This window comes from Nelumbo nucifera, chromosome 3 (genome assembly GCF_055504915.1).
Source record: "Nelumbo nucifera cultivar China Antique chromosome 3, China Antique-T2T, whole genome shotgun sequence".
Classification (NCBI taxonomy): Eukaryota; Viridiplantae; Streptophyta; class Magnoliopsida; order Proteales; family Nelumbonaceae; genus Nelumbo; species Nelumbo nucifera.
In genome coordinates, this window is record NC_142651.1 from 24,937,261 (window position 1) to 24,960,668 (window position 23,408).

The following is a 23,408-nucleotide window of genomic DNA, read 5'->3' on the forward strand; positions in this document are numbered from 1 at the left end:
ACAACACCAGAAAGATATCTGAAATGACGGGTTGGGTAGCCCAAGAACAAGCTTGGGACCCCCTCGCAGAGTAACGTTAAGATTATCGGACCTTCGAAGCAGCAAACTCTGGAGAAAGAAGTTTAATTTTTATTTGGGGGGGGGGACAAGGACCCCAACTCATAAACGTGGCTAAATACACATCTCGTCAAAAAAAAAAAAAAAAACACATTGAATTTGTGGGTTCAAATAGAGGTGTCAATTGGACTGGATTTGGTCCAATCCGATCCAGTCCAATGTGAGTCCATTTATTATTGAATTTGTGGGTTCAAATAGAGGTGTCAATTGGATTGGATTTGGTCCAATCCTATACAGTCCAATGTGAGTCCATTATATATCAGGTCCAGTCCAATCTAATAAATATTATGAACCATTTTGGACCGGTCTAATTCAACATCTGGATCGTCCAATCTATTCAAATTCGTTTCAATTTAGATTGTTTTCAACTCAAACTCGGTCTATTGACACCTATATTCTTATCTTATATTAATGGACCAGATATTGGCTTAGTCCAACCCAATCCAATATAAATGTATTATAAACAGACTAGGTCCAATCCAATCTAATAAAAATTTTGGACTGGATTGGTCCAATCCAATATATCCTGTTGGTCCATTCAATCCATTCAAATTAATTTAAATTGGTCCATTGACACCCTTAAGTTCAAACACTGTTTTTGTCTAGTAATTTGATATTATATTTCATAAAACATACAATATTCACAATATTCAGATAGAGCTGCTGATGGAAGGGATATTAGCGTAGCTTTGTTATATTTATTTTTGTTTATAGATTGAATCCAAATTCATTTAATTTTTTTGTCAAATACATTTAAATTGGAACTGGTATGAAGCATATAAGTTTTAAAGCAGCACTTGTATGAGTATGCATAGGAGATTTCATTTACATACCACACATCAACTAGTAGCCTATATATCAGCCTTATTGAAGTGAAAATATGTACTTGTTTTTGAAGACTTATTTTTTCAGAAACAAGGTTAACTTTTGTGAACCAAATTGAAAAGTTTTCACTTTGTTTTGAGGAAAACATATTCAAGAACCTTTTTTTGCTAATCCGAGGAAAATATAAAACATTCACATCCGGATTGAAAAACATGAAACATTGACTGATTATATTGACCACTTGGGTAAATTGGACTGAGGGAAAGAACAAATGCTGAATCCACAAGTTCCAAAATTCTTTCGTAGATGGTTTGTGGTTGGTTAGATGATTCTTTCATAGAGACGAAATAGGTGAGACATGATTCTCTGTAAGCTTTCTTTGAAAGCACCCATGAGACGGATGTCACAAATTGACACACTGGTGTAGGCGTTATCAACCATTCCAATTAAAAGGCTGGCATGAAAGAAGAGATCAAGTTTCTCAAGATTCTTGTATGAATAACAATTTTGTAACATTTGTTTATTTAAATTTTTGGTCAATTTGAGTTTTTAAAAATTAATTTTTAGTTTGTTGATGTCACATCAATAGGGTTAATTATATTAAATAATCATCAAATTAATCTAAAAAAGTTTTAATATATAGAGTTCTTTTCCTTGGAATTTTAGAACGTTGAAGCTACAATTATTTCGCTTCTACTAAGGATCAAAACTTTAAGATAGCTTGTTGACATTGGAAACTATGATCAAGATATATTGGAGCCCTTATGATGAGCCTGTAATTTATTATAAGTTTAATGAAATAAAAGGTTATTCTTTAATAAATTGTAGTTGCAGGAACCTGGTCTACTATTAAGTGCGTATTCTATTTTTCTCTCTTTGTTTATCTCCCAAAGGGTGTCACGTCTCTTTTCATCTCTTCTTCCCAATTCTGTTGGATGTTTCAAATTGAAAGCTCTTGTTTTCCCTTTCTTTCTACTACCTCAAATTTTGGGTTTAAACATACAGATATTAAACTCTTTATATTCCTAGCATCGCTCCAAATTAAAAATATTAAAAATCAAATTCTTGACGCTGAGAGGCCATAGGGCTTCTGATTTTCTTGGTCACCATGTCCTAGTCTTCTAAGTCGGCACCATGTGATTACTTATATAAGTTAGAAGGCAAAACTGAACACAAGGATACAAACAAGCTAGCATTTAAGGCAAACTGACAGTGGCTAAAAGAATCAGGTTCTTTTCTTAGAGAAATTAATGAGTTAAAACGGCTACACATTTATAAAGGAAAAAAAAAAAAAAAACTATGTTCTTCAGATCAAACCTACTTCACATGGTACTCTACCACTCTTTCTATCTTGCTGTGACAATGAATGTTGAATCTTCAGGTTAACTTTCTTTTTTGGGGAGTGACTTGGAAACATCGCATTCTTTCACAAACGGAGGCATACCCTTAACCATTAGTGAAGAAGAAAATGTGGCTGGCAAAAGAAAGAAACATATATAGTTTTTTTTAATTGATTTTTATCCTTACAAATAGGGGTTTCTTTGTCTTTTCACCATGGATGTACCTGGTTTAATTTATAAAAAATGGGATGTGCTCAAATGAATTACTCCTCTTCATTTAATCCTCTTCACTTTTTAAATTACCCTCCACCTTGTTCTGTCTATTTGAGGACAAGCTTCTTATGTTCTTTCAAACCAAGTTTCAAAGAAAATAGAAACAAGAAAGTGAGGAGAAGTTCAGTCATGGACCTAAACCAATCACTACAATTCACTAATCCATCCCTACTTATGCAGGTACGCGACTCATCAATGCAAGCACCTCGCCCCATGGTGCCTCACAACCCAGAGAAATCGCATGAGGTGAAGGCCTATCTAACATCATATTTTACTCATTCCTTCAAAGTTTCTTTTATCATTCTTTTGAATGGATTTTATTCCATCCTTTTTTTTTTTGGATTTCTTCTAAGATAATGGAATTTTTTCCTAATGTGTTTGTGTTACTTTGTAATTTATGATGAGCTACATGCTTTGTAATTTCCTAGATGGAAGGAGAGGGTATGGAATCTCCCCTTGAAAAATTGCGAAGGCAGAATTTGCGATTATTTTGGCATCAACAATTACTCGATATCCATCATATTTCAGGTTTTGTGTACACACATACATACATGATGCATGCATATATATTTTATTTTGTTCTTCTATCTTATTCTTTTGTTAATGGGGATGACTTTTTTTAAATGGTTGTCAATATTTCCTTCGTCTTATACTCAGAATGAGGAATGCTAATTCTATGCACAGCTAATGGGGGAAATACACATGAGCAATGGATATGGTTTTGATCATGGTTTTTAAAACCAACCCAGCAACCAAACCGGTCAGGGGTCTAGTTATCAGGTCAAACGGTCGACTCAAACGGTCGGCCTGTTCTGATAAAAAATTAAAAAAAGAAAAACGGTCAAAATCATTCGAATAGTTTAAATGATTAACCGGCCGATTTAATGGTTTATTGACCAAAATCAATGGTTTTGAGGAAAAAAACAGTTTTGGGGAAAAACGAAATCAGTCAGGTGACCGATTCTTGGTTTTTCTGATCCGACCATCCGGTCCAGTCCAATTTTGAAAACCATGGTTTTGATAATTGAGCAACCTATTAATGCATTTCATTTAGCAAAATACTTGAACTTAGCCTCTTCAGCCATAACCCCAATTTGCTATCAACAAGATGTTACCTGCAGAACTACCAACATGGTCTATAATCACACATTTCAAATATGTTTTATAGTTGTATATTGTGATTGATAGGGGTTACACTTTTGATACAGTAATGATATTTGAGATGTGCAGCCATGGATCATATTGGAAGCTGTGTTTATAGTGTATTGGTAGCAGATCTGGTGTCTTATAGATGCACATTGAAGCAAATTAAGCTGATGCTTGTAAATTAAGCTGGTGTCTTATAGATCCATGCTCCTAAACGACAACCCATCCAACATGTTTTTGTGTAATAGCGCATGAATAATGGGGATTGTTTTTCTAAATTTGTGTCTTTTATACATTGATGAAGCATCTGGATGGTTATCGTTTATCCACAATAGTTGAGCAGTAATTAATGGCTCTCCGTGCTGGCACTTCTTGCTTAGTAAGCTCTTTGTTTGCTATAATTATTAATCAGTTAGGTTTTGTTTGGTGTCATTTCCATTTCAGGCTTAAATGTTTAGACTAGAGGCAATGCAATGGCATTTCATTTCGAATGTCTTGACATAAAACTTGTTTGCTTGATATTTGTGTTTATTGTGTTTGGTATGGGCTTTTTACATAAAACATTTAAATGAAATGTTTATATCCAATGTGACACCACCCTATCATACTAACTCTCACCCTATGATCAAATCTAAAAAGGATTAACATTATTATATATGGATTAACATTTTAAATGCATATATAATGGTATTAATATTTAAAGCATGAAACAAGAAGGAACCTTTGTTCTTGAGGTAGGGAAAAGCTTTCTCTTTTTGAATATGAAAACTATATTTCATATTTCATTAGTAATTGAGGCAGTAGTTTGCTTTTGTAGAGATAAAGAAACATCAGCTTCCAATTGCAAGGATCAAGCGGATTATGAAATCGGATGAAGAAGTGAAGGTTTGCATACCAATTCATCATATTTTACTTAAACAATGTAACAAAGACATGATGCATGTAATACGTACTGTAGTAGTTGTTGTAATAAAGAGATTCAGATGACCAAGAATATTTCATGTGCATACTAGAATTCTACCCTCTTATAAGCTGTTTCCTCTTTTTTTTTGTGATCTCCTTGCTTAATTTTTTACCAACAGAAGATAAGTGCAGACGCTCCCATTCTGTTCTCAAAAGCTTGTGAGCTTTTTATCCTGGAACTCACTCTTCGATCATGGCTCCACACCGAAGAACAGGGCCGGCGAACCCTACAGAGATGTGATATTGCTCATTCTATAACCACTGAATCTGTTCTTGATTTCTTACTCGGCGTCATTCCAGTGGAAGAAACTAAGGTCTTTTGACTTAACACATCCTATATGTATTAATCCGCCTGGTATTCAAGATGAAGTAATTAATTAGCTAGGGGTAACAAAGAGTTAGAGATTTAATTGCACAGTTTTCCTTGATATCATGTGCAAATCCTTGTTATATATTAAACTATTTGATAAATTTTCTAGGAAGAGCAGGCTGAGAAAGATGAGAGTCTAACTGTTTCTGATCTCCCATCCAATGAGGTATCTCTTCCCATGATAGATGTCAACAAATTCCACCAGAATCTTAATGGGGTTAGTTAAACAAAACTTTATCTCATCATAATAATTGTGAATTACATCTAGTTTAATTTTGAAATGCATCAAAAATTCATTCAAACTCTATTAATTACATGTCTTTGTAGTTCAATAACTAATGAATGCCTTTCAATTTTAATTTGCTCAGAAGTTCAAGGCTGGAGAACAAGTTCCTCAACGACTTATGATTCAACACCCAGAATCCTCTACCCGGATCGTTTATGAATCTCCTGCTGAGGTGAGATCAAAACTTTCAATGTATCTTTGGTTGTTATTAGGCTGCAATAATAGATTACTTTTTTTTATTTTTGTTGCTTTTTTTTTCATTTGTTATATTAGTATAAACTATATACTCAGTTTTGAAAATTGATGCCGATTTTTGCAGTCTAGAGATATCAAGAATGGTGAGAAGCAAGGTGAAGCTATCGACCTCTGTTATGGCTCTAAAGATGGAATTTGAGTGTAGATGGAAGATCAAACATGGAAGAGGGTGATTCCCTCATAAATAAGATGAAATAAAGAGATAAAGGCATTAATCTTCTGTGAAAGAGATGATTATATGGGACTCCTCTCTCTCTGGTAGAAGAGACCATATGAGACTTCATCTCTCTAGATCTATAAATAATGAAGGATGCATGACAAATGAATAATATCCCTATTACTTCCTAGTCAATTATATATAGACATTAAGCCCATTACCCCATTGTTGGTCTCTGTTATATACCCTAAAAGTTGTTTTATTTACACAAAGTGTCCGCTCTCAAACTCAAATCCGCATTCTCACACTTACTAATTTAAAAATTGTTTTATTTAGAGAAAATTTCCGATTAGTACCCTGTATTTTGAGCCTAGTGCCACTTTGATCCTTGAACTTTAATTGTATAGTATAGCTTGAACCTAGTTAGACCACATGAGTCCTAACAGGAATTATGATTACTCTCCCACGTTTGAAGATTTAGGTTTTGCTTAAAGTAAGGCTAAGTAGGGATCTGATGAGATAGGACCTGTATATCGTCGTCAGGTTCTAGTTGGCCCTCCTTTCCTTATCCTTATGCTCTAGCTAGCCCGGCTCTATTTGCTACGAAGGTTTAAAATTTCAGAAATTGCAGCCACGTATATAGGGCCCATAAGGCCATAATCCTTTGTGAAAATTTCCAGAATTTTAGAATATTGAATGAAATTTTTGATAAATTCAAGTTATTTTTATTAATTTTATTAGTATTTGTGGCATTTAGTGTTAGCATGATCGGGACTCCATGAAAATTTATACTACGAGACAAAGTTGACATGACTTCTTATTGGATCCCACTTGTCTATTTCTGAATAAACAAAACAGAGGTTTATTTGGTTCTATGGACGTTTATGAGAAAAACATTGTCACATCAGTGTATAGTTATTAGTGTTTATTGTGCATGAAATCATTATTTGATTTCAATGTTTCAAATAAATATTGAAAAATAGAAATGATTTGATTGATGTGCATAAGCCATTTGGAGAATTTCAAATTCTTATTTCCACCAAGGCTTGGCATTTATTGAAACGAAATGCTTCTCTGACTCACTTTAAGTTGAAGAGGAAAATAATTTTATGGGGTGTTACTTAAAACTATCATAAAACGCTCAACTAAACAATAAAAACAATAAACATTTTAAGTAGCATTTTTCAAATGAGCGTTTATCTAATAAATACACCGTTAATAAACACCTACGGAATCAAGTACATACAAAATTGTCATTTTCTATAAAACTAACCTAGACCCGTGTGATACACAGGATTTATTAAGTTAAAAATAAATAATAGAAACATATAAGAGTATGCAATTGTTTTATATAATAATTAATAATCATTTATATTTTATATACTATTTTTAATATTTTTTTACCGTACAAAAATAACATTAATTAATTTTAGATAGGATTGTTTATCAAACTTAGGGATGCCAATTTCCCCATACTTAGGGATGCCAATTTCCCCATTTCCCTGGTCCCTGTGGGGATCTGCCTTGAATGAGGCAGAGATGGGGATGATTTCCCCCCATGGAGATGAAGATAGGGAATTTTCATCCTCATTGGTGGGGACGGTGCGGGGACGGGGAGAGCACTCCCCACCCAGCATGGACCCCAATCCCTACCCCATGGGATCCCTACTAATATATATAGGTATATATACGCATACATTTATATATGTATATATGTACATCTACGTCTATATGTCAATATTTTTAAAAATATGTTTGAATCTTTTCTAATAAGATTGTAAATTTTAATTATTTTATTTTTATTTTTATTTTTAAATAAAACAAAAAACAAAAACATAATGGTTGACATTATAAAGAATCACATGGAGTGGGGGTCCCCGTGGGGATGGGGATAACTTTGTCCCTGTTAGCGTGGATGGGAACGGGGACTTGAATGGAGATTATCCCGGGGACAAGGACGGGGAGAGGCTCCTCATCCCCGCCCCACCCCGTTTCCATTCCGAATCAAACTAATGAAATTGACCAACCCGATTTCTAGTATTTCCAATCGGCTTAGGTTCAACAATTTTCCAACCCGACTAGGTTGGATCAGTTTTGATTTGGCCATTTGTACATTGACTAAAATTGAACGACTTGACCATAGATATAGATTAATATTTCATATTTTAAATATATTTTTTTAATACAGGAAAGTGGGAAATTCCAATTTTTCTTAGGCTAAAATAGTTTATATCATAAATTGAATTTTTAATTTTATATTTTAATAATGCCATTGTATTTTTTTTAATTGAAATCTTTTGAACTGACTAACCAAACCAAAAATTGACCCGAACAGATATAACCTGAGTGACCAACCCCCCAATCTGACCAGGTCGATTTGGTTGGCCAAAACAACCTACAACTGAACCGAATCAACCCCTAAAAAATACTTTAATCTCCAACAATTATGAAAAATTTAAAGCAAAATTACACAATAAATTAAATTTAAAAGCTAAATAATAGTAGTTTAAACTCCAATAATTATTGAAAAATTTCTATTAAATAACAAAACAAAAGTACATTTATACATAATTATTGAAAATACATTTTATTATAAAAAACAATAAATAATTACTAAAATATAATAAATAATAAAATATATAATAAATAAAGATTCAATTTTTAAAATTATTAATTGGTATAAATGAAATTAGTTATTTATAATATTATTTATTTATTGAAATAATACCATTATTTAAATTTTAAAATATTAATTACTTGTTGAAATTAATAATCCATAAAATCATAGTACTATTAATACATAATTTTGTCATTTTAACTATTTAAAATCTAGTTATGTTAAATACTTTGTTATTTAAAATATTTATTTATTTAACTAAATATTTAAAATCTTAATCTATTTATTATAATTGAAGGTTATTTAATAAATATTTAAAATATTGTTAATTGATTTAAAATATTAATTTTAATATTTTGTTCTTTAAGATATTCAGTTATTGAAATATTTAAACAATATTTCATTTTTAATGTTAGATTTTCATTATTTGAATCAAGGTTCAAAATATCGATACGTCGGTAAAGGCGTACAGTATTGATAGCTTTTTTTTTTACCTTTTTAGCTTTTTTCAAACATGGTTAAGAGGGGCCAGTTTAAGGTCTGTCCATCCCCTGTAGGGGCATATCGGGAAGCTCCTGATACATGTCGATACTTTGAACCTTGATTTGAATAACATTTAGATTGAATAATCCATAAAATCATAATTTATATTGTTTGTACATAATTTTGTGATGAATTTTGTAAAAATATATAATTATTAATAATGTAAATATTATTAAATCGATTATAATTTTTTTGTCTTTTTAATAAATATTTTAAAGTTATTATGTAATTTTGTTAGAATATTTAAATAATTCTTTTTTTTTAATTCACGCTTTCTTTAGATAGATGTAGATAAAAGTGGGGGGGAGATAAATAAGAATTGAAGATAATTTAGGAGAGAAACTCTCTACTAAGGGAATGTTTGGAACCGTGGCCATTTTTCAAAAAAAATGGTGCCATGTCAGATCCACATAGGCGTTTCAACAAACGCCCATGTATTCATTGTTTGGTTCAGTTGATTATTAAAAAATTGGGCATGCCTCGAAAATCGGGTTCACTGCCTACGTGGTAGAAGGTTTTTTTTTTTTTTGGAAAACGGGTCTTGGAAGCATGGGCATTTTTTCTTGAAAATCGGTCCCAAAAAGCATCCACGCTTCCAAACACCATGTAAATTAGAGGTAACTTAGGAGAAAGTTGGGGACAGTGGGGGAGGATGTTTAGGAGAAATTTTAGGATATTAGATTATTTAGATTATTGGAACATGTGAGGAGGGGGGAGAGAGAGAGATTTTAGGAAGATTTTTTTTGGGAAAGTAAAGTTTTTAATTGGTAGTTTTGAAAATGACATCGATTAAAAAAATTATATATATATATATATATATATATATATATATATATATATATATATATATTCCATTCCATTCCAACTAATTCGATTGTAATTAATGCTTGTTCATGAATCGAGTTTGGCTCGGATCAGGATAGATTCCTTCTTGAATTAGGAAGTTTTTTTTTTTTTTTGGGAAAGTAGAGTTTTTAATTGGTAGTTTTGAAAATGACATCGATTAAAAAATTTTTTTAATTCAAAAAGAAGGAGAAATTTTCTAGACTTTGGTCCGGGCCAACCTTGGATTCATGCCTTTTCACATTTTTGAGTCATTTTAAGGGGTATATTTTTTTATGCAACTAAAGGGGGTATTTTAATAATATGCAAACCAGAATGTAGGTTTTAATAAATACATTAAAATATAGGGAAATTTTCTTAAACTACCCTTATCATTTAGCTATTGACAAACTCTACTCTTACTGTCCATATATTGTCTTAAAGTACCCCTACTATTTTTGGCAATTTTTATTGTTGCTAAATGCTAATGAAAAAAATGAAATGTCAAAATTACCCTTTATTATTCTTCAAAATTTTCAAAATAAAACCCAATTTATGAAAAATTCCATCAATCTCTCCAGGAAAAATGCCGCAGGGCTTGATTCTCTGTCCAATCAATTTTGCGATGCCTTGTGCTACGAGTACAACTAGTCAGATTTCAAAGAACTCAATTTGTGTTCACTGGTCTTGCCGTTGAGGACTTGTGGTGGACTCGTTACCAATGGGATTACCCCTACAAGCAGCAGTTTTAGTTCCTCTGGTTTGGTTTCTGGCAAGATTAGGAACAGCCTAGTTGTTTAAAGATCCGAATTGATGTTGGTAACAATTATTTTAATGCACTTTCAGGCATGGAGGGGGTTATTGCCTTTGCTGGTTTGCAGCGATGGTGATGAAACATGGGAAGTGAGCGAGTGTGTGTGTGTCGATGTTATGCTGCTATATTGAGAGGAAGGGGATAAAGGTAATATTGAGTTTTAAAAAAAAATTAAATGCCATATGGTATCATATGCTAAGAATATTAACGAATGCTAAGAATAGAACTAATCAGTTATAAAAAACATAAGAGTGGTTTAAGAAAATAATTAAATAAAGGTGTTTTAAAAAAATAATTAAGCAATGAGGATATAGTTCGTCAAATAACTAAATAGTAGGGATATGTTAATAAATTTATCCTAAAATATAGGGATTCTTAAATTAAATCTTACCCATTAATAAAAATAAGAATGGCCATATGTTATCGTCAAAGGACCCTGATTTCATTCTTCCATTTATACCCTTGTCATTAAAATATATTTCCATCTTATTACATTTTTAGAAATTTATTAATATAATTTTATTATTAGTGTAATAATATTTATTAAGTTACATTAATTATTATAGTAAAATTTGTTATTTTCAAAATACTGTAATTATAGTAATTTTGAAATAACTGTAATTCCAATAATAATTATTAGTGTAGTTAAATTAATTATTTTTTTCAAAATAATTGTTACACTAATAATTATTATTGGAATTTTGGTGTAGTAATTAAATAGAGTAATCATTATAATAAAGGTTTTATTATAGTTACAATTTCTTAAAATTAATTTTATTACACTAATAATTAAATTGCGTTATTTTCCAGAAAAATTACTAGAAATCAATGAATATACAAAATTTTCAACCAATAATTTCTTCATAAGTGTCATTTATAATTAATTAAAAATTGAAAAATTGAAAAATAAATTCAACAATTATAGCTCTAGGAAAGAGTTGGTGGAGTTTGCAAATTGGCAAACAAAATATCATAATTTTGGAAAATTTTGGAGAAGAAAATAAAAATATATATTAATGTAATTTTGGAAATTTTCTTTAAAATGTAGTAAATAATTATTGAAAGTTATTGGAATATTTTGGGAATTTTTATTACATTTGATAGATTTTGGAAAATTATTTAAAAATTGTGTGATTTTCATTTTAAATTATTAAAGATAAATTAGTATTGGTAAAGGAAAATGTCAATTTGAACCAATAATTACACAAATTATTTCTATTATTAATATAAGTTAGTATAACACTGGAAAGTTTTAAAAAAGAAAGTTATTAATTAACTTATATTGAAAAATAAAAAATAAATTAGTATAATTTTGTAAATAATATGTTTAAAAAAGAAAATAAATTATTTAATATATTTAAAAAATCAATAATTTAATAAATATACTTTTAAAAATTTACCAACATTCAATATATGCTTTTGATCATTTTTACCCGCAAATCAGACATTAGATTTTTCTGTACATCACATGGATTCCCTACTAGTGATCCTAGAAGACAGCAAAAGAAAAAGCTAAGAACATGTTTATGTGTATTTTTGATGCACGAGACTCAACTTGTTCCACTTTAGCAGTCTTTTACACCTGTTTCAACTTTTGATTCAACGGTCGATGACGCTTTGATAATTATCCTTTTTTTATTTTTTATTCTTTTAACGTCGGAATAAGGAATGAGAAACCACAAAGAAGTTGCACGCGTTGCATGATCAGAAAGGAAGGAAAAGAAAATTGCAAAAATTACGGAGAGGCGTGCAACGCGGCTTTGGTTAAACCCTAATTCCTCGTTCACCTATTTATGTAAGTAGGTGAGCAGATGAAGGCGGATGAAGCAGGAGGAAGAGAGCCCCGCGAAGCAGAGAGCAGGGAGAGGGAGATGGAGCTGCTGGAAGTTTTTGGGATGGGAGCCTTGGGAAGCAGAGGCGAGTGAGAGACCGAGATAAATTCATTTTCTCTCGTTCTCTTTCTCTTCTTCTGCTATGCTTTTCTTCCCAAGGCCTCCCATGCCGATGATTTCCCGTGGTTCCTCCCTCTACTTTCCTCTCTAATCTAATTTTCCCTTGATTTCTCATGTCGTCCGCGCCCTGATGGGCTGAACGGTAACATTGCTTCTCGTTTTTATCTGCTTTTTTTCTTAAATCTTATTTAGTGTTTTTATCTGTTTACTGCAGTGTTCGTGTAAGTTTCTTTGAGATGATTTTTTTGTGGGGCAATTCGTCTGGAGGAGGAAGAAGTAGAAAGCAGCTTTAAAATTGTAGATCTACGCTATATCTAGCGTTAGACTGACTGTTAAAAGTAAATCAGTTAACGAGTTAGATCTAGCCGTTTTTTTTTATGTTTTAATATTTGTCTCCCGTTATAGAATCTACAACTCAAAGTATAAGAAGGGATAAAAATCTGATTGTATTGCCATTGGTTTGTGCAATTCCTTTTTGAATCTGATTTGTGAAAATTTTATTCTATTTGATAGTCGGACCCGCGCATACATGCTCGAAGAAATTGAATCCCTTTATCTATGTATGTTTTTGTTATTAAAGTAAAGAAAAAGAAAAAAATTAGCTTAGATCGCGGTCTCTGCCGCTGTCGTCTTTGTGTGATTAAGTTAATGGGGGAAAAGATGATACCGGAAAGACAACCATTCGGCCAGACAACGGTTAAACACTTAACTTGGGTTCGGCTACGATACCTTAAAGACTTGCAGCTAATCAACCCGTAAACAGAGGTTACCTCCCGGCTGATTCTGGTTGATTTAGCTGTAGGCTTCTGTGGTATGATAGTGTGAACCCTAGTTTCTTTTATGGCTGCGTTGTTGGTATTATAGTCGAAACCCTAATTAGGGTTTAAAAACGTGAGCAGGTGAACAATCGTCCGAACCAACAGCCAGTTTGACAATTTATTGATATTTCAACGTTGTTTCACCGAGGATGGGCGTAGGGTAAACGGAACCGGAATGTGGCCGGTTTCTGGGATGAACTGTTTGTCCATCTACATTAATATCATCATTCACTCTTGTTTGAGAATTTGGCCAAACAGATACCACCCCCACATTATGAGTTTTCATTAGTGTGCTTTGATTAAAATGAAGGAAAGGAAATTGTTGAATGCGGAGTTCCTTACCCTTTTTCTATCCTTTTGAGTTTGATCTGCCACTACATTGGGCTATTTATATAGCACAACTAACAGATGCAGAACGTGGACATTTTCTCCGCAACTGGTGAAACGGCTGATGCCGTGATGCGGAAGGCCTAGCGATCATCCCCCCGCCCCTGCGGCCTGCCTCTTCTCTAAGGTTACAATTGGCATTCTGCAGTTAAAAGCTTAGTGTTGTTCCATAGGGTTATTTTAACTGCACCCTAAACATTCACATCTCTCACTACTCAACCAAGTGACCAACAATCCAAACATTCAGAGTCATGTAGTTCTCTTAGTTTACGTTTCTTTGAAACTGGTTGGGCAGATAGCAGCCACCTTTTCACCTTTATATGGGCCCGTGACGATTATTACGCCGGTGGTGAGAATTAGTAGTAAATTAGATGGCATCATGCCTCCCCCTCTTAACAATCTCTCAATATTCGTTTACTTGTAACATTATGCGTAACTGAAAATTTTCCAATACCCAAATTTACCTTCTACAGAGAACCAGAGATTCAAATCACCCACGTCCAATCCATGATAAAACCAAGGATTGCTCTGTTCATCAAGGCTTCGAACTTCGATTTAGACTGGTGGAAGGTGGTGGTGCACCGTTCATTGAAAAGATAATTGCTCTCAGCTGCAAAAGCCAATACAGTCCAGCAGTAATGGTGAACAACTTTCTTAGAAACGGAAGCTGCAGATTGATGCAACATCAATAGGGATTCTAGTATCATTGCAAATATAGGCCACCGAAACCCATTGTCTGGGCTACAATCTTTCTCCATAAAAGCAACAACCCATTCTAACATTAGGATCATTATTGAAGCCCGCATAACGGTATAATCCTCTGAACAAGTCTTGCAAGGTATAGTATCATATATGCAGTGACTGATAAAATCCTAAGCCGATGGAATAATGTCACAATCCCCCGGTTAAGGGCAGGGCATAACGTGAGTTTCGTCTCCTTCGAGGGAGACGAGAGACATCCCATAAAAACCCAATGGTTCTTGATAAAATTCTTCAATTGATATCCTTATACGATACTTGCAAGAATATGTATATATATATATATATATAGACTCTAATTAACTCTCAAATTAACATGACTCTATTCTCTAACTAACTAACCCCTCTTACAAATAAGGCATTAAACACTAAACTCAGCCGTTTCACATATAATTATAGAAAATACTAACCCCTCCTACAAATAAGGCATTAAACACTAAACTCAGCCGTTTTACATACAATACAATTACAGAAAATCATTTTAACCCCTATACGTTACTAATAACGTGTCCCCTTAATTTATCCCACTTCTACTCACCCGATTTTACTTACCCACAAATCTTATCCTAATTCCTAGGTAGTGGGCCCACTAATGAACTCGGCTTCAGTCAGTGCAAGGCCCGTTCCAATACCCTTTATGGCCTTCTGTAAAAGGCTGTTTGAACGGTGTTCGAACAGGCCTTGCATTGACTGAAGCTGATCTGGAAGCAAGGAGACATTTAGTTACTGGTTTGATGAATCTTGATAATTCACATGCTCATCATGGCTGCATTGTGGCTAATTTTAGTTACTGATTAGAAAATTGTTATTATGATTTGAAAATTTGAACAATGAAGTGGAAGTTGGATTCTCGGCACTGTGAACCTATACATCATAGCTTATTCAATCTGCCACGTAGACTGGAGTTGCCATTTGAGCTCAGGCTCTGATTGAACACTTCGGTTTCTTCAATCAAGACTAATGGTGACGAACTAGAAGTTGGTGGTATCTGATTTGATGACAAAGCCGTCCAAAAGCACAACAGACATAAATTCAATGTTTCTCTTTGAAAATTTGAATGAAAAGTCTTTTCACAAATTCTGTCAATTATTACAGCATTGCACAAGAGGGGAGGTTTAAGTATTTAAGAGAAAATTCAGGGGAGGTTCAAGTCTTTTACCCTGTTTTTTATTCAAAAGTGAAAAGAACACAAGAAATGCAAGTCAATCTGCCCGTTTAGTGGCTAGCCCAGGGCATGCGGGGTAGCCCTTAGACATCTCTTGATGTGAGATCACATCTGCCCCCGAGTTTAGATCTGCTCTTCACACAGTGCACCTTACAGCATGTCCTGACCGTACATCGAGAACATTTCTTGTATTTGTATTTATTATTTACGGGAGATGTTCTTAACACTGGGTGGGATGTGGCTGTGAGGTCGGTGTGAGTCATGCTCCATGAGAAGCAGATTCCAAGTCTTTGCCCCGATGGTGTCCCACAAACACCCCACACGCACATCTCAACATGCATTGGGAGCATCTCCCAATGTTGTTAGTGGTAGATGTTCCTAATTGACGGTTGGGATATGCTGTGGTGGGTGCAGGTGTGAATTCTATTGCGGTTACTAGTAAGTGCTTATTCTAGCTGTTACTAGGGCTGTTAATTGGGTTTGTGAAATTTAGATCAGATTTTGATTCTTAACGGATTTGGATCAAATCCCGATTTAATCCGACTGTGCTTCATATTTTTTAAAAATAAATAAAAGATTTTAAAAAATAAAAAATAATTACTTTTTAATTTATACATAACGAGTTTATTTACAAATTTTATATATTAAATCAATATATACAAAAAAATAATTGGATTTGGATTTTAATTAGATTGTAATGGTATCAATTCCGGATTTCGAAAACAATTGAATCGGGTATAGAAATTTAGGAGTTCGTTGACAGCCCTAACTGCTACGGTTGCCAGGGATTGCCACACCATAGATTATTACACGGTTACTATTCATCAACTGGGACAGTTCACAACGTAGGCCACCCACACTTTTTTTTTTTTTTTGAATGGGCAGGTCACCATTCAATACTGAAGTTGAATGAATCAAATGATAACAGCCATCCGATTTGCCCATAAAAAGGAAAAACAAATAGCTACTAAATAAGTCCTTGATATAAGGAATGCCAAATGCAGCGCCCTTGAATCTTACCCATGTTCTTTTATTTTCTACGTAAATAAGATAATAACCATTTTAATCATAAAAATTCATTATTAAAAATGACAATATTGACCCATTCAAGTATTGGCATTTGACAACTTTCCTCCAAGGTGGAAAAGTTATTTACCCACCTATGAGATGGGTATCACTTGCCCAGGTAAGTGATGCCCAAGAAAATAAACTTTCCCTGATCTTCACATAAATATGAAAAAAGAATATGGGTTTCTTGATCAACGGGAATCAAAATCTCATTAACCAAACTTTCCTTCTCTCAAAATCCAAAAAATGAATGCCCCCTTAACATTAATTTAATTAACATTTCTATGAGTGGTGGATTTTGTGTTACACCAACTACCGGAACTAATCTACCCAGTAAAGAGAAAGATGCTAACATTAATCAGTACTCAAGGGAGGAAGCTAGGTCTGGTGTAAATACCCTTGCTCAGATGGTGGGTCACCACTCACCAGGTCAAGGTGCCCCTCCCTACAAGCGAGCTTTTATGACTGTTAAAAATTTGGCTACACATAGCCTATATGAATGAACTTGATATAATAGTAACAGTGGACTGTATGAATTGCATGTCACATAGAGAGAACCCTGTAAAAACAATAAAGACTGTTGAATGTGCAGGTGCAGAGTCAGGAGTTTTTTATAAGGGGGACCAAAACCTAAAGTGGATTGAGAGAGTGGGAAAAAATAAATTTTGATGGCCAGAGGAGCCAACCATTGGAGTGGGAACTTAGGGAGAAGGGGGAAAATTTACATGAAAGAGCATTACAAGTGGGGTTTTCTAGACCATAGGGGGTTTGGGGGGAATCGCTCCCTGGGTCCCCCCAAGCTCCGCCCCGGCCAATATAGACAACTAAAATTTTCTCACATATTTTGATGTAACTATACAAGTCCGGCTATCCCCTTAACCCTTCCCAACTGTCGTGGCATCAAGATTTGATCTTAGGTCTCTGCTACAACCAGTCAGAAATCCTACCAATTAAGCTGCTATCAGTTGGTTATCTTGACATGAAGTGGATGATGTTAGGGTAGCCCTCCACCTCCAATTCCAAACGAAGTAATGCAGCTGGTATACCCTATCTACGCCCCCATTCTCTCTAGGTAGCCCAACTAATATATGCGTAAACCTTAGTCGCAGTGATGCTATAGCCCCTTGTTTTTCAGCTCAGAGGATAAAAATGAGGCTGAGGCTGAACTTGATCACTGGTGACTGGACCAAAATGAAGCTTGGAACAAGCAAGCCATCAGCAAGAAAGACCCAAAACCCTCAATTGAACAGCAGCCATTAACAAACACGAAACACCCATTGAATTGACAGATCCTAATTCCTCAACCCTTGGGTGACCCCACCACCATCTGCTTGAGGGTTGAGTCCCTCCTTCTTTCCTTTCTTTTGGTTTTGTGTGCCACGCCATCTCTCTGTGCGCGTGACAAGAAGACATCAAAAACCTGGCTTACCCTCCTGCCTGCCAAATAAGCCAAGCCTAAGATGACAAGCAGCATTACGACGTCGGAAAGGAATAAAATGGGACCCACATACTCATGCAAAAGCCCTCCTACCAGAATACGTTCACCATCACCAATCATTTTGGACCGCCCAACTCATCTCACACACTCTATTGGATAAATCCTCTGGCGAGTGACGACCACACACACGCCACTTTTTAAATAAAATAAAAAGACGATCATATCACATATTCATATGGGCCTCTTTTTCTAAGGCCCACACAAACATTAACGTAAAGAAAAAGAAAAGCCGGGGGCCCACATGCTGATATGCTCTAACCGGATCCGATGAAAAGCCGTGCCTTCTAGTATTCCGCACTCCGGCAACCCCCATCCGCCGTCGTATAAGGCGAGACCCGGAGACCGACGGCTTCAAATGGCTAAAATGCGCCTCACTGAGACGAATGACCCCACTCGTGTTACCCACGCCACGAGTTCGAGCCTCACGCGCCGATTTGTGTCTGCTCATCACCAGACATCTTGTCTCCACGTGGCACCTTTGCGGATTTGCACGAAGCGGACGGGGTCTTCAAGTACCTAATGATTGATTATTCTATTATTTTTTCTTGGATGGGGATGTGGGTGGGCTTAATTAATCTAATAATGGGTCTAAATGAAAAGCCCAATTGAGGTCTTATCTTTCGACGTGGACGTAACGTAGTTGTGACATGGTTGATTTTAAAGATACGAATGAAAATTATGTACGACTCAGAACCCTCAATCGTACCAACATTGGATGGTGAAGATTCAACGGAGATGAGGAGTGCGAGCACCCACTAAGGTACAGTCCCCGGGTTGACCGCTGTTTGCAAATTTTTTCAAAGATAAAAAGGTCCCACTCTATTACTATTAGTATGTCACCGCCACGTGGATTTCGAATCCATGGTGAGTGGTGACATCAAGAGGTCTAAGTCGTCTGCTACAACCAATTGATCTCTATCAATTGGACTCCAGGAGTGGGACGGGGACCTATACAATAAACCGGAAAGCAGGGTGACCATGTGGATGCATGGCTCAATTGTTCTAAACCAGAGCCTTTCACCACGCAAAGCACATGGTCGTGGTCCAACCGGTCTAACCAGTAGATTTGAAGAAACCATTAAGACAACCAAAAATGAATGACAGAGACTGAACAAAAAGCTTTGGGTATTGGGAATTTGCTCTAACACTTTAAGCATAGACTTTATAACAAGAAACGAGAGCCCTCAGAGAGAGAGAGAGAGAGAGGAATGACAAACAGCTTTGACTTGTGAGGCTTCACCTCTCACCTCTCACTGGCTTGTTCACTTTGCCCTTATTTCCTTTTGATTGTGGGTGATGGATATATTATAACTGTAAAGTGATCTACCCACCCATTTTCTTTTTGCCTCTACTTCTATTCTACCTATCTAATTAATTAAAAAATTCTTCCAGATAAGGCTTGGATTAATAGATTAATCATCTCTTAGAAGTCAAGATATGTTTGCAATCCGATTTCAACTGACAAGGAAACTAAGAAGCCCACCTTATTCTTTTCTTGCATTACAAACGAAGAGTCTCTAACAGAATGATTCCATGACGGGCCCATCATCAGACTTTATGCCTACCTTACTTGATCACCAGTGTAGATTCTGTTGCAATCTGTATTGCAACTCTTAGTTGATGGGCCATACCCCAAGAATCCCATCAATGCTCCTTCTCTCCTTTATGCAACGTTCAATGTATCACAAATAATCATACCATACATATCGTACGATATCAATCGATTTTTGAATACAACAACAGCCTACACAATGTGCAAGAGAAGTGGACTCCACAGAGGTGGTGGCCAAGCCTCCAAAAGTCCAAAGGGCGGTGGTTCAATGGAGCAGAGAGTTTATATATATAAGAGAGAGAGAGAGATCATTTCGGGTCTTGGTTCCCCATTTGGAAGTGGATCACCCATTTGGTTTTTTTCTTAAATAATTTCTAGAATCTTCTTGCAAGCTCATGGCCAACTATTTGTCTGTAGACTTGTTCACAGGCCGGACTTTGTCTTTATATTAACATAAAACTTTCAGGTTCGAGCCCAAGCCCCATATAAAACTTGAAGGTCAACTAAAAACTTGGGAAAAGTGATTTTTTCTTTTTTTTACTCAATAAAAAATTATTTAATTTATATTAAAAAACTTCAAAACCCAAAAATTATGAAAGATCTCACTACACCTTGAAAAAAAAAAGAGAAACAAAGAAAATAACATAATATATATCTCTTATATAATATATTATCACATTAGGCTCGGGCTTGTACTGGGCTTTTTTGAGAAAGCCTGAGCCCAGCCCAAGCCTGTGGGCCTAAACTCATATTTAAGCACGACTTAGAAAAGGTCAGGCTGAGCTGGCCCATTGAGCTACCCGGCCCATAGTTTGGACTTTGGACCCAACTTATAGGTTTTTATAAATCTATACTCTTACACCATGAGAATTAGGATAATGTATCGTCTTTGAATTAGCATTAGTATGCCTACATCAGTTGTGGTGTGACATTTATAAAACTTGGAATAGACATGCCGCTCAAACCCAAAAAACAAAAAAAAAAAGAGAAAAGAGAAAAAAAAAATAAGAACAAAATTCATGTAGGGCCAGCGTACTACATTTCCAACAGTCCAACCTTTGGATGCCAGACCTTTTGAGATCATTGGCTAATGGGATTGGGGATTGATTTGATGTGATATGACACATCTTAGTGAACAGACAAATAAATCACTGTGAGTTAGAAAAAGTCAAAAAGATGGAGATGCTTTTGTATTTTAATGCATCTATTCAACTATTAACAAATAAGGCTGTGAGCTTTATCAAAAATGGGATGTGCCCAAATCCACTGCCCATTTAGTATTAGTAAATGAAACTCAAAAGCTGGTCATCCCACTTTTTGCCTTCAGAGTTCAGCCCAGCAGGAACGCTGTACCCTCTTTAAAAATAAAGAAAGAAAGAAGACGCTGCGAAAGCGAAACAAACTCATCAAAGATCGCTTTTGAGTCTGTGCGAGTGCGACTACGAAAGAAAATTCCGACGGCATTGGAATTCGAGTGAGTGGAGGAGGATTTGGCATTCCCGACAAACATGCCCCTACCAGTTGCTAACTTGGACCGAGAGCGAATTTTCTTTTAAATCTTAGCAACACAAATCGCACTCTGATTAGACCAAAAGCTTCAACTTCCGCCTTTATAAACGGCCCATCATGTCTCCCCCCTCTCACCGACTCTCTCTTCCTCTGTTTTTCTACTAGCTGCAACTTCACGACTTGGGCTCATTTTAGCTTCAACCCTTTTACATAGCAAACGAGAGATGGAGGTTGACGACAACAGTTTCCACCGGCGAGAGTTGATTGATTCGGGTGGTGGGTTCAGACGGAGGCGGCGTCGCCGGAGACGGGTTCTTTTTGTAAATACATGTGAAGCCTGAGGGCGAAAGTCCTTCCAACACCAAGAACAACAACAACACAGCAAACACAGGCTCTGCAGTGGCGCTCTCCTGTGTTATTCTGAGAGCAGAATCGGGAGAGCCACATTGCATTGCGGGGAATCGAGGGTAGACGGTCCGATTTTAATTAATTAGGTCTTCTCTTTTTCTTTCCTTTTTCTTTTTCTTTTGTTTTTTTTCCACTTTTCCTCCTTAAACCTTGCTCTTTAGGCGTATTTACATTTTTTTGCCACTTTCTCTTGTTTTTGCTTTGTACTGGGGATGTAAGAGATGCATTCGAGGTAGCTTCTTCTGTTCTGTACTCGGGGTCGGAGGGTTCTTGGGCTTGAGTTCAAATGGGTTTGATGTTGTAATGCTGCTGGCAATGCATCACTTACACCTATCATGTATTTGTTTCTGAATCATGGATGAAAATGTTAACTAGCTTGTTTGCTTTGCTTTGTAAGTTTCTGCTTTTTTGCTTTTTGGTATTGGCTTCTGTGATGTTTGTATGGTGATTCTCATAATAGTAATAGAATTTCATGGAGTTATGAGGCCTACCTGTCATAATTATGTCTAAACTTTTTATTCCTTCAATTCCATGGTGACTGGGTAGTCAGTAACTAGCTCTAGTTTTCTTCTTGGTTTGCTTATTTTTGAGGTGTTTTCCAATGTGAATTGTTTTCTCTCTTGCTGTTAGTTCCTGAAACAAACACTCTAAACCTGCTTTGGAAAAAAAAAAATTGATTCTTAAAATAGATATAAGAAAACATATTAATAGTTGTTTAATGTGTTTCATTTGTTTATAAAACTGAAACCAGAAACACATTCTTGAATTTCTGAAAGAAAAAAAGAATCATGCATGGTGGAGAAACACCGGCCCATTCCTTATTAAATGGATTAAACCTTTGATGAATCTGTTGGATTAAACATATAAACTTAGGAGCAGGTAGTGAAATGAGTTCTAGAAGCTCAATTTAGCCAAATCTAGGTCACAGTGGGCTGGGCCTTAAAGCCCAGTGGTGTTATAGTAATCAACAAAATAGCCTTGTCCTAGACTCCTATCAGTCACTGTCTTGACTCTTGAGGCCTCAGCCAAATTAAGGAAGATCCAGCAGTAACCATAGCAGTGAGTTTCCTTTGATATTGCTCTTCTTTCTACTTGGTTAACATTGAAGAATGAAAATCTTCAAAGGTTGCTAGCTTAAGTACCGAACTCAGTGTTTGAACAGGAGCTCTAGACCGAGCAGACTTCTAGCTTTGGAGCTCATCACCGTTTTGGATGCATATTCTGAAATTCTAAGCCTAGGAACCATGGTACCAACCCCCAATTGCTTGAAATGACACACAGCATTTCAATCTCATCACCCTTCCATGGAGAACCAGAAAAAAAAAAAAAAACTCAGGAGAGCTTTTCATGAAAGTATCTGGGAAAAGGCAAATGGGGTTGTAGTGATATCTGAGTCTGACATACTTTACTGTTCATCAAAATGGAATCTTTTCCTTTCGATGTAAAGAACTTCTTTGGAATTATCATTAGCCTAGCACAAAAGGGTAAATACACTTTGATAAAGTTAGCCACAGGATTTCTTTATCATATGCGGAGTCAACTAGGTGGTGGCAATGGCAACCCGACCTGGTCCACCCAATCCAACTTTAGGATCAGGATGGCCCAGGCCTAGTTTTTCCTGTAGATCTAGATTGGGCTGAGATTTTTAAGGGTCCCACCGGAAACTAAGCTGAGCTGCGATAATGGGAATTGAAATCAGATTCCATGAGATATGCACAAAACCCAAGAAAAATTAGTATTTGGGTGAAGAGAAATAAGATTTGG

At 35.4% G+C, this 23,408-nt stretch overlaps 1 protein-coding gene and 1 long non-coding RNA gene across 2 annotated transcripts; both read left to right on the forward strand.

Moving 5' to 3' along the window:
- The first annotated feature begins 2,628 nt into the window (after positions 1–2,628).
- LOC104594393 (nuclear transcription factor Y subunit C-6-like) lies at positions 2,629–5,938 on the forward strand. The gene is made up of 7 exons (XM_088900075.1): positions 2,629–2,801; positions 2,984–3,083; positions 4,519–4,586; positions 4,784–4,978; positions 5,144–5,251; positions 5,403–5,492; positions 5,640–5,938. The coding sequence occupies exons 1-7, from the start codon at positions 2,685–2,687 to the stop codon at positions 5,712–5,714; spliced, it is 753 nt and encodes a 250-aa protein (XP_088756201.1). The 5' UTR covers positions 2,629–2,684; the 3' UTR covers positions 5,715–5,938.
- A 6,167-nt stretch (positions 5,939–12,105) lies between these two features.
- LOC104591403 (uncharacterized) lies at positions 12,106–12,985 on the forward strand. The gene is made up of 2 exons (XR_734253.3): positions 12,106–12,622; positions 12,695–12,985. It is a non-coding gene; the product is annotated as an uncharacterized LOC104591403 (long non-coding RNA).
- The last annotated feature ends 10,423 nt before the right edge of the window (positions 12,986–23,408 follow it).

Coding starts and splice junctions, on each gene's coding strand:
- LOC104594393 (XM_088900075.1), top strand. CDS start 2,685: ATGGACCTAAACCAATCACTACAATTCACTAATCCATCCCTACTTATG. Junction 4,587..4,783: donor AATCGGATGAAGAAGTGAAG/GTTTGCATACCA, acceptor TTTTACCAACAG/AAGATAAGTGCAGACGCTCC. Junction 5,252..5,402: donor TCCACCAGAATCTTAATGGG/GTTAGTTAAACA, acceptor TAATTTGCTCAG/AAGTTCAAGGCTGGAGAACA.